Source organism: Pongo pygmaeus, chromosome 9, assembly GCF_028885625.2.
Source record: "Pongo pygmaeus isolate AG05252 chromosome 9, NHGRI_mPonPyg2-v2.0_pri, whole genome shotgun sequence".
NCBI lineage: Eukaryota > Metazoa > Chordata > Mammalia > Primates > Hominidae > Pongo > Pongo pygmaeus.
The window spans coordinates 23,761,029-23,773,321 of NC_072382.2; the positions used below are offsets into that span (position 1 = coordinate 23,761,029).

General features: G+C 38.5%; 1 protein-coding gene across 3 annotated transcripts in view; it reads right to left on the minus strand.

Moving 5' to 3' along the window:
* Positions 1-12,293, minus strand: part of TTC17 (tetratricopeptide repeat domain 17) — a 137,861-nt gene that overhangs the window by 46,218 nt on the left and 79,350 nt on the right. The window contains exons 17-20 of one of the 3 annotated variants that reach the window (XM_054441666.2): positions 12,050-12,220; positions 4,774-5,033; positions 4,149-4,302; positions 285-405 (exon numbers count right to left, since the gene is read on the minus strand). In XM_054441666.2, coding sequence (XP_054297641.1) covers positions 285-405; positions 4,149-4,302; positions 4,774-5,033; positions 12,050-12,220 — 706 coding nt within the window. Of the gene's footprint in view, positions 1-284; positions 406-1,841; positions 2,450-4,148; positions 4,303-4,773; positions 5,034-12,049; positions 12,221-12,293 lie in introns of those variants that run through there. The other 2 variants (XM_054441669.2, XM_054441668.2) reach the window with 2 other exon arrangements.

Below are 12,293 nucleotides of genomic sequence, written 5' to 3' on the forward strand. Positions count from 1 at the left end.
TTCTATAGAGAGGATCCAGTCTTCAATTCAAACTAAGCAGGTTATACATGGCTGCTAGATAGCTTACAAAGGACAGGTGAAGGCACCGGGAAGGGGGGCACACTCACTGTTTTGCTACAATGGGTTGGGTCCACCTGGGGGCCATGGTCAGCATGGTCATCCTTTGAAAATTCAGCTCTAGAAAGGATAACTCTTCTACTAGCTGCTAAGAGGGCATTCTTAAAGTCAGCTGGGTTCAATGGGACTCAAATGCCATAAAGGAGGGAGAGGCTTAACATACTTACTCAATGTTTTTTGAAGAAACTGCAAGCCAGGTACTCACGATGGCAGTCAGCTCTACCCAGCGGAGTTTGAGGCATTCGTCTGGGCTGGGCCATCCCAGACGCTGGTAGTCACGTTTTTTTCCTGGAAGGAAAGTATGCCATGAATCCACGCAATTGCAAAGGAACAGAACCCAAAGGGCCTTATGCTCTGGTGATTACTTCACCCGGATTGGTGTATTTGGAGGTGCTAGTCATTCCTGTAGTCTTTAGCATTTCCCCCATCTATGATCTAATTAAAATCTCGTCATTATGCAATGGAACTAAAGATCATCTCTGAGTAAAGATAGGTGGAGAAGAAAGAATAAATGAGTCCTTTGCTAGATTTAAGATTGATCAACATGAAATAAGGGGTTAAGGTATTCTTCAATGTTAACATTCTTACCAAACTTAATTTTTGCCCCTCTGTATTTTGATTTTATAAAGACAACTCCAACTTAGTAGAAACATTTCTCTCTAAAGCAGGGTTTCTCAGCCTGGTATTATTGACATTTCAGGCTGGATAATTTTTTGAGGGACCTGCCCTGTGCATTGGAGGGTGTTTAGCATCATCTTTGGCCTCCACCCACTGGATGTTGGTAGCACTGTTCCCCAGATGTAACAACAAAAATGTCTCCAGATATTGCCAAATGTCCTCTGGGGGACAAAATCACACCCAGTAGAGAGAACCACTACTATAAAGAAGAGCAACAGGGAATAATGATGTTAATGAAAGATCATCATCTCCTCCCAGCCCCCACCACAACACTACAGTCCAAGAACCAGCCTGGTTATCAACTATTCGAAGAGCACTTCCTGTGTATTCAGATCCCATGCTAAGTGCTTTACATCCTTAACCTCATGAGGTTAAGTTTTTTCCATTTTTCTTTTTTTAAATTAGAGACAGCACCTTGCTTTCTTGCCCAGGCTGGAGTGCCGTGGCATGATACTAGCTTTCTGTAGCCTTAACCTCCTGGACTCAAGTGTTCCTCCCACCCTGGCCTCCCAAAGTGCTGGGATTATAGATGTGAGCCACTGCATCTGGCCTGAAGTAGGTTTTAACCCTCATTTCTCAGATGAGAAAACAGAGACTCAGAGAGACTAGGTGACTCCAGGTCATCTGGCTAGCAACTGGCAGAGCTGGGAGTCTGTTTGACTCTAACGTGTATGTTCCCAATCAACAAGCTATTTAAAGCTATGAAAAATTTTAAAGCTCTGTTTATTAATATCCTTCGTAGGTACCACCTTTTGGGTCTGGGCCCTTTACTTACATCAAATCCCCAAGAAAAGAGCAGAACTGTCTTGTCTGGGAAGGGTTTTCTGAAGGAGTTATTATGGAATAGGCAGGAAGGAGAACTTTAGTTCTGTATAGCGCTTTTTATATTATAGGAATTTACCAACAGTAGAAAACTGTTTGAGGTACAGGCAGGGGTTTAGACTGAGATTTTAACAAAACAGAAAGGAACAGTTTTGGAAGAGTTTCAAATTAACTCTGTTTAAATTAATAACTTAAATAAGCCATAATTTTCACAAAAAATCTAATTTTTCTTTTACATTTAATAATTTCATTTGAAAAATATTTATTGAGCACCTGTTATAAGGGGCTGAGAACCATAAAAGACACTAGGGGTACAGACAGGAATAATAAGACGGCCTGCTCTTGAGCTCACAGTCTAGTAAGGAAGGTAAACATAAACAAATCATTACAATACAATAGGAAAAGAGCTAGAGCGAAGATATAGAACAATTGCACAGAGGAAAGAGTAACTAATTCTGCCTGAAGGTAACAAGGAAGAGATGGCACTTGATTTTGAAGTTTAAGGATGAGTGATATTTTAGCACGGCAGAGGGCAGAGGGGGCACAGGGCATTCCAGGCAGAGGGAACAGCATGTGCAAAGGCACTGAGGTAAAAACATGAGCATGGTTGGTTCAGAGAATGGTGTTGAAGGGTACACAGAGGCGGGCTGTAAAGGGTCTTGTACACCACACTAGGAAGTTTGAATTTTATCCTGTAGGCAATGGGAAGGCTTCAAGCCCACATCTCTCCATCTGGTTCACAAGGATATCATAAGAGGCTCTGTTAAATGCCTTGCTGAAATCCAGTTACATTATGTCTATGGCACTTTCCTGGTCTTCCAGTCTAGCAGCCCTAACCAAAAAAGGAAATGAAATTAGTTAAGCATTATTATTAGTTCTTAGAAAATCTACAATGGCTCTTAATGATCTCCATTTTTCCCCCATGGGCTCACAAACTATTTAATACTTTGCTTTATAACTTGGTCAGGATTTATCACGAAGCTGATTAGTTAGCAGTGAATAGAATCCATACTAATTTGAAAATTGGGATTTTGAATCTCTCCAGTATTTCTGTCCTCTATGCTTTAGAGCTTTTCACTTTAATGCCAATAAGTGGTTCCATGATCTCATTTGCAAGTACATTCAATGCCCTACTTGGGCCCACCAACTTGAATACATTTAAAACTGCTTAAGTGCTCTTGTATCATCTCAACCATATTCGGCTTTAGTTTTCACTTTTATAATACATTTTTAGTTTTTTGTTTATAAAAGTAATATAGGCTTATTGTAAAATATTTAGAAAATGGAAAAGTCATACAGAAGAAAATAAAAATCACCTATAGCTGTTAGCACCCAGAGATGACCATTTATAACATTTTGATGTATTTCCTGCTAGTTTTGTTTCTATGTGCTTGTTTATTATACCATATTTCATCAAATCTAAGATCCTGCCTACTGTAAATATACATTATTTTACAGGATTTAAGAAAGAAAAACAGTGGCAATATATAAGATACTATCAACTGTAAGATGTATTCCAATTTCAGAGATATTGAAATGTGAAAAAAATGTAGTTGATGAAATATAGCATAATGATTAACGTATTCTCTACATTTACTACTTTATAAATTGCTTTTCTTTACTTACTATATTACCAATATCTTGAGTGCATATTATGCAGCATAGACGTGTTATGATTTATTTAGGCAATTACAACATTTAGGTTGTTTACAAATTTTTATTATAAGCAATCCCATGATCAATATCTTTCTACTTACATCTAGGACACTTGTAAGATGATTTACTTAGTGTAAATTACTAGAAGTAGAATAACTGGTATATTTTTAAATTTTCTGATGCGTCTAGTCAGACTACCCCAAAATTCACTTCAGTTAAATAAAATGTGTGTTACACATTTAAAAACAATTTGATAATCAAAACTGGTATCTTACTGTTTATGCCTGCACTCCTTTGATTGCTGATGAGGTTGAACATCTTCTCAAGTTTAGTGGCCATCTGTGTGTGTGTGTGTGTGTGTGTGTATGTATTTGGTGAACTGCCTATGTACGCTGCACGCATTTTATTGAAATACTGTGTGTTTCATATTGATTTGTAGGTGCTCTTTAAATGATATTGATACCCTCTGCTAATCACATATTCTGTAAATATATACAAAAATAATCTACAAAAAAATACTTTGCTTCCGTCCTTTGTCTTATTTTGTGGTACTTTCCAGTGTCAGAATTATTATTTTCTTTCCCTCTCTCTGCCTTAGAAAGTTCTTTCCACATGGAAAGAGCATGTAAATATTCACCTAGTTTTTCTTCCTTTATGATTTATTACACATGTTAAATCCACTGGAATTTTCATTTCCATAATGTTTTAGAGTTTGAACATTTTTTTCATTGATACAGAAGATAGACTGGTTTCTTGACCACTTTGCCCCTTTATCATCTCATCTGAACTATTTCAAGTTACAAATACAACCTTTGTGAGAAATGAGATAGTGACATCTAAAACAAGAAGCTGGCATATTAGACATTCAAATTTACCTTGTGGCCCAGGAGATGCCACCTTGGGGCCAGTGATCTCTAGGTTTGCTTGGTAACGATGTCCATTTTCTATCTGACTTGTTTCTACTTTTTTCCCAGGAGTTTTCTTATGATCTCCTTTGGGTTTCTTTACACGTTTGACCTGGAATGTAATCTGGGAAACAGAAACATGTTAGGGACAAATGAGAACAGTGATCAAATCTGTCAATGATTTGTGAATACTAGTTTAAGAATAACCAAGTACTGTGCTCAGGTTAAGTTCTCTCCTTGAGTTTAATTCTTAAAGACCTAAATAAAAAATGGTTAGTGAAATGAACAAAATAACCTAGTCTCAAAGAATTTATAGAAGAAACTGAAAAGAAAGATGTCTGAACTGGACAGTTCCAAGTCTGCAGGCTCTGACAGTGGCTTCACACCCATCCCATTTCCTCCTGCCTCCCAGAAGAGCCAGCAATACATAAGTAACATGAAATGCTTCCTCCCAATAAAATTCCAATGTGAAGGCTGTCCTGGAGTGTATAGCCAAGTAGTGCCACATATCCAACAGAAACTTCCCACTTTGCATACTAAGATCCCCTGAAAGACATGGGCTACAATTTTGTGAGAATTAAGTTGTCAAACTTACCCATTCTGTTGCTTCATCATCTTCACTTCTGCAGTCTCCATAGCAAGAGCTTCTGGCCACTCCATCCTGGGGACCTTTCTTCAGCACCCGTATTCCTTGTAAGTCTAGACGCCGCCCTTTCATCTCTAGTGCACCCCCAAAGCCTTCCAAAGGCCATGCCTGTTGAAATTCATCCACCAAAGCCAGTATTTCTTCTGACATTTTGGTTTCATCGGAATTCTCCATCTCATCAGAACCATTGCTCTCCTCAACCACCGTACCTGAAATTCAAGGGCCAGCACGTTAGTAAAAGGTACATAACACTCATTCAAGACCTTGGGTGACTCCAACCCTGCTTCTGGAGAAACGTTTTGGCTCTGCTTAGAGGCACTTCTATAGCCCAATGTAATAAAAATACCATTCAGCATCTTCAAAATACATAATAAAATACCAACTTTGTCATCTAGCGTTTGCCAAAAGCCTGGCTGAGAACAGTGGCAGCTAGACAGCAGGCAGTCAGAGATTCTGTTATTAGTGAGCATGAGGACAGGTATGTGATACACTATTTTTTAAAAAAGATCCACTTGCTCTACATTCAAAACATAGATGGCAAGGATGAAGCTTATTATGTTATTTAATATATGAGATTCTTCAAGGTTTATTCAAATATCTGGACATAGCTGTGTGTCCAGACCATATAGCTGGCTTAATTGCCTTAACTGAAAAATGATTTGTTTAATGGAAAACTAACCTAATTCTGCATGAAGGCTCCCATTTTTCACTAATGGCTGATATAAGAAATAGCAATATACTACAATAATTTCTTTCTAAAATGATTACCAAGATATTATTTAGGTGGCTCAAGTCTCTTATATAAAGACTCCTATGGAAGACTCTCAGTGTAATGGCCTAGCAAAAATTCTCTCCCCTGAGAACTCAGTATGTTTCCTTCATTATCCAATGAAGGTTACATAGCCCTCTTGAGTTCTCCTCTAAGCTCGAATAACAAGGAAGCTCAGGCAAAATTTGCCCGAGTTTCTTAACAGAAGCCTTTCTTTTAAAAAATTCTTCACTACTTAATTTTTCCTGTTTATTTTGAATTGGCTGGATGTTACACCGTGCATTCCATGAAAGTCATCCCTAGGCCCTTTAGGAAGTAGATAGCGTACAAGAACAAATAACAAAATGTCTCCTTTTGTAACACGTACCCACAGGAAAACCTGAGAGCTCTGGGTTGATACCTCACAAAACGCCAGTTTCATTATTCTAGTGCAATAATCTTCAGTTGGTAATTGTGGCTTGTTCAGGGATTTAGAACATGGCATTACAGCCATGCACCACATAATGAAGTTCTGGTCAATGATGAACTGCATATACCACAGTGGTGCCATAAAATTATAATATTGTATTTCCCCTGTACTTTTTCTGCATTTAAATATGTTTAGAGACACAAATATTTACCATTGTGTTAACGCTTGCCTACGGTATTGCAGTACATAAACATGCTGTAGAGGTTTGTAGCCTAGGAGCAAGAAGCTAAACAATATAACAAGGGAGTGCAGTAGGCTATACCACCTGGCTTTGTGTAAGTAAGTACGGTACACTCTATGATGTTCCCACGATGGCAAAATCATCCAAGGACGCATTTCCTAGAACATATCCCTGTCGTTAAGCAACACATTGGAAAAAATTCATGCTGTTTAGCTACAAAGAGTTCTGCAAACCCAGTAATCCAAGGTTATTGCTTCCTTGTGCTCCTACCATATGGTAATATTTATCATTATTTAAAAATTCTGAGAGAGAGGGGCTTTCATTAATGGAAACTGATATTCAAATGAAGAGAGAATACGGAGCTTGCTGCAGGTTTCTGTTGCTGGTAGCCATTAAGCTTTTCCAAAGGCTGCTGGGGTTGGGGCGACAGCAATTCCTAAAAAAACAAAACTAAATATGTACATATTTTTATATTTTCTCCTCACAGGTGAGGAATAAGTAGATTATAAGTGTGCTCTGAGTTGGCAAAAAATAAACCAAACTTTATTGACAGCCTACTATGTGTCTATCTCTGTAAGCTGTAGGTGGGAACAAAAAAAAAAGGAAAGTTTCTAACCTTAAGAAATTAAATATAATGAATTTATAATCAAATTGGAGACAGAAAACTACATACATGAAATAATAAGAGAACAATTAATTTTTTTTTAAGAGGAAAAAAATATTTGCATGTAATGACAAAATGCTTCTTAGAGAAAGGCGGACTACCTGAGACAGGATTTAAACAGACAAGAGTAGAGGGTCAGGGAGATCACTCACCATAGGGACTTTTTTTTTTTTTTTTGAGATAGAGTCTTGTTCTGTCGCCCAGGCTGGAGTGCAATGCAGTGGTGTGATCTCAGCTCACTTAAACCTCTGCCTCCTGGGCTCAAGTGATTCTCCTGCCTCAGCCTCCCAAGTAGCTGGGATTATAGGCGCAGGCCACCATACCTGGCTAATTTTTTTGTATTTTTGTAGAGATGGGGTTTTGCTATGTTGGCCAGGCTGGTCTTGAACTCCTGGCCTCAGGTGATCCGCCCACCTCAGCCTCTCAAAGTGATTGGATTCAGGTGTGAGCTACTGCATCCAGCCTTCCAGAGTGACAATTTTTTTTTTGTTTTAAAAAGCATGTATGCATAGACTCATTTGTCTACTCACATACATACAGGGGTAGTAAAGGCACATGTGAGGGCATTAACAATTTCAAATTAATTAGAACAAAGAATGTATACGGGGATAGTAACAAATAAGATACTGAGGAAAGGTAGGTGATGTTATAAATGTGTGGGAAAGTCATGAAGAGGATTTGTTGTAAAGGGAGCCTCTTGTTTCTTAAACAGAAGAATAACAGGATGAGGGCCATAAAAATTACAAAGGTTAAAGTCTTAGAGTAGTAAATCAGTTTGTGTATTGGAACCGGGGTGTTGGACAAGGAAAGAGAAGACAGAAGACAAAGAGACCAATTAGAAAGGTATTGAATAATCTTTATAAGAGTTACAGAAGTAGCTTGTCTTAAGGTAAAGGGAAAAGGAATTTTTATAAAAGAGAGGGTAAAGAGGTATACAAGGAAATGTTAATGGAGAAAAATTAATAATAGGATAGGCTATAGGTGATTTCAAGATTTTTAAGTCTAATGTGAAAAACTGGGATTTTTAATATATGACTGTAGGTTTAGAATCTGTGAATATGTAAACAGAATGATATTTATAAAGACAATGGAGTTAGGAAAGGGCAACAGGATAAAGAGTTGGAATTGTAGACACTTGTCATTAATTCATGAAAATGTTTGTTGCCGTATCTAGCAATGTGCTGAGGGCTGGGTTGTAACAACCCATGGAACTTACAGTCTAGACAAGAATGGATGGAGGAATGTATCTTCAGATATTGTCCTATATAGAACACTGTCCTACACAACTGTCCCATACAGCTGAAAATACAGAATTCTGGTTTGGTGAAAGGTCTGGATTGTAGAGAGATCTCGGAAGGTTTCAAATTATGCTTGAAGCAAGAGGAATAAGTAAATCTTAGGCTTGCTGCTTGTAAGACAGATGGTATGATATAAACTGAAAACAGAGCCTATTTTTTCTTGATTTCGTTACCAAGCACCATTTTCACACTGGCAAAAAGAATAAATATTGTGAAGTTGGAGAGAATGTGAGCATCCACAGTGAGGTTTATGTGAGTTCACATCCTTTACTGAGATGAAGCCTATTCCACGGTAGTGGGAAGGTTTATACTTGTATCTGAGCCATATTAGGTACTATCAAGAATCACAGGGACTAGAAGAAGTGTTAAGAGATGAAGCTACGGGCCGGGTGCGGTGGCTCACACCTGTAATCCCAGCACTTTGGGAGGTTGAGGAGGGCGGATCACCTGAGGTCAGGAGTTCGAGACCAGCCTGGCCAACATGGTGAAACCCTGTCTCTATTAAAAAATACAAAAATTAGCCAGGCGTGGTGGCGGGCGCCAGTAGTCCCAGCTACCTCGGGAGGCTGAGGAAGGAGAATGGCATGAACCCAGGAGGCAGAGCTTGCAGTGAGCTGAGACTGTGCCACTGTACTCCAGCCTGGGTGACAGAGCAAGACTCCATCTCAAAAAAAAAAAAAAAAAAAAAAAGACATGAAGCTATGCATATGTAGTCCTGTTGAAAACAAAAAGAAGCTTGTAATGTTCCACACACATCTGAAGATTCATGTTTAAGTCTGTGCACCTCACTTTAAGAGATGTCCAAAGCAGAGCACATTCACAGAAAATATACTTGGCAAAAGTACTCAAAACCATTTTAAATGAAGAGAGACTGAAGAAGTCGACGGGGATCCAGTGGCAGGAAGAGTAGCTGATATATTACACCAAAGATTCGGGCTTGAAAAGATTTTGAAAAATTCCAAAGAGATTACTTCAAAGACAATGAAGAGACTAGATGCCATAACATAGTTATTCAAGGAAGTGAGGACATTTAACTGAAGGGAAGCAAAGACATAGGAAAGGAAGGTAGGAAGGAACAATAACCATCTTCAACGCCTAAGGGAATGTGCTATTAATGAGAAACAAGACTGATGCTGTTAGCCTCATAAGACAAAACTAGAAATGAGAGGTCATGTTTAAGCTCAATATTAGGAAAGACTTTTGGATCAGATGACAATGGTTATCCTGGAAGAAACTGGGATCATCATACCTGGAGTAGAAACAGAAGCCAGTTAATGGCTGCAGAGGACACTACTGAGAGGGAGTGGAATATCAGAAGCCGATTAACAGAAGGTGACTATATTTGATAAGAAACAACATTAACAATTTTAGAAGAGAAGTTTCAAGGAGTTTAGGGAGCAGAGGATGGAAAGATGAGTGCTAGATTCAAAACAAGACAGAAGTAAACATAGCCATAGAAAGAGGTAAAGAACACAAATTCAAAGAGATGGCCAGCAAAATCTGACCGACAACATCTTCCTCCAGAAAGTCTTGCATGAGTAATATCAATGGGTGCTAGAGTACTTAAGATTGTGGCTTCTGAAGACAAGTAAGGCACATACTATCTTTAATAACAATACTGTAGAAGGAATATGTCCCTTTGTCTCACAAGAAAGAAAGAGTATTCTAAGGAATTAGACAAACTTGGTTCCAAATTAAGATTACCACCATACGGCCGGGCGCTGTGGCTCATGCATTTGGGAGGCCAAGGCAGGTGGATTGCCTGAGCTCAGGACTTTGAGACCAGCCTGGGCAACACAGTGAAACCCCGTCTGCACTAAAATACAAAAAAATTAGCTGGGTGTGGTGGCATGCCCCTGTAATCCCAGTTACCTGGGAGGCTGAGGCAGGAGAATTGCTTGAACATGGGAGGTGGAGGTTGCAGTGAGGCGAGATCGTGCCATTGCACTCCAGCCTGGGTGACAGAGTGAGACTCCGTCTCAAAAAAAAAAAAAAAAAAAGATTACCACCATAGGGCCTCGGGCAATTCTGTCTTCAGTTCTAGGTTTCTCTTTAAAAGGCAGTGATCTGATTTGAAGTCAGATTGGGAAGCTGCAGATATGCTTACAATTTAACATATAAACAATGACATAAAATTTCAAGCCAGTCATCAGAAAGCATAAAAGGCTTAGATTAAATCACTCGGATTAAGGTAGGTAGGGAAATCATTCTCTTCTGAGCAGAAAACAATAATCATGAGTATTCGTTGCCACCAGTTGTGTTCTTCCTTTTTTTAGCTGGGTCAGTATAGCAAGAGAAAACCGGGAACTCTGAGTAGATAACCTAGAAAAGCAAACAGGGAATCTTTCCTGTAACAATTCTTGTGCAAATATATTATGGCTCCCTTTAACTGAACAGATGTTTACTGATCATGTACTATGTGTACGTGTTTGTAAAGACTTTGACTCCTGAAGATGCAATTATATCTACATTTGTAGAACATTTACTGGGTTCTGAGTACCAGGCACTATAAAATAAATGCTTCCCAAAGTTATTTCATTTAAATACTCAAAACCACTCTATAAAGCATTTTTGTTGGTTTGTTTTTAAATAAATGAGGTAAAAAAGGCTCAGGAAGATTAAGTAACTTGCAAATCTGATCAGATTTACATTTTAGAAACAACTCTTTGGATGCACAAAAAGTTAGTTAACAGTGGTTGTTTCCGCTTTTAAAATTCTGTATTGATTACATGTATTCTCTTTCTTCACATACAGACTAAAATAAAAGACTAGATTTAGAGAGCCAAATTAAGATGCTACTGCAATAGTGTAGGCAGAAATGAAGAAAGTCTGAATTCAAGCAGTGGCAGTGGGAATAAATGAAGAGAGACAGATGCAACAGGTCTGAGAGACTGACTGGATACAGTGGTGCCTGGGTGAGTTGTGATGTTCTTAAGAGAGATCAGGAATACAGAAATTAGAAGCATTTCAGAAAATAGAGCCAATATTAGGAGGAGTTCAATTTTGGATATGTTACATTTAAGTGCCTATGGCACATCCAGATAAAGAGTACGCTAAAAAAAAAAAAAAAGTGGAAATAAGATTTGGAGTTGCAGAGAATGTCTTAGCTGAAATATAGGTCTGGAGACATTGGTGTAGCCAAGGGTATTTGAATCACCAAGAGATAATACATAGAAGGTCAAAGTTAGGATCCTGGATAACCCAACAAATAAAGGGCAGAATAAAGAGTAAGTGAAAGAAATTTTAAAAGATGGTGTGTGGATAGAAGAAAGCCAAGAGCAAGTGATATTCCAGAAGCCAAGAGGAAAGGAGAGAGTTTCAAGAAGTGGGGAGGAGTTATGCATGGTTCCAGATACAGTAAAGTGGTCAAGTGGGTGAATACTAAAAAGAAGTCATGCGTTTTGGCAATTCCGATAATCTTAGCAAGAACTGTTTAGTACAATATAGCTCAAAATGTGGTCATAAAATGGAATCTTAGGAGAGGGCGTAATAGGTAAGCCCACTATTCCAAATCTTCATATTTTACTGGGTTTAGTGTAAAAGCAAGTTATCTTCCTTTTATAATGATATACTCAATATATACTAGTAACATTAAGAAGACTGATACATCATCAGATTTGTTCTAGCAATAGAAGACACTGAGGTAGAGAACAAAGGAAGTGTGAAGAACACTTTCACACTATAGCTTGTCTTCTGCCTCACCACCTAGGGGTCACCCTCATGATGCCACAATATAATGATTGTTAAAGAAGAAAACAAATTCTTAAAAGTAGAGAAAAGCCTAAGCTTAAAGCTTGAGAGTTGATTTTTCCCCAGAAGCACAGCTCAGGTCAAATCAACTTACTTTCAAGTCTAAGGGCATCTGAGTCCCTCCCTGAATTCTCAACAGAGAATACAGGGTCCTCCTCTGTTCCTCTCTCAGAGGGCTCTTCTTCAGCAGCATCCAGTGACTGTGAGTTGTCAAAATATTTCTGTTTGTCATGGCTGTTGTCCAGGGTTTTCTCATGACAATTACCTCAATGACAAGAGACACAGATATAGCACATTAGAAATATCTCTCTTGTGTAGTACTATAGTACAAGGTCCTA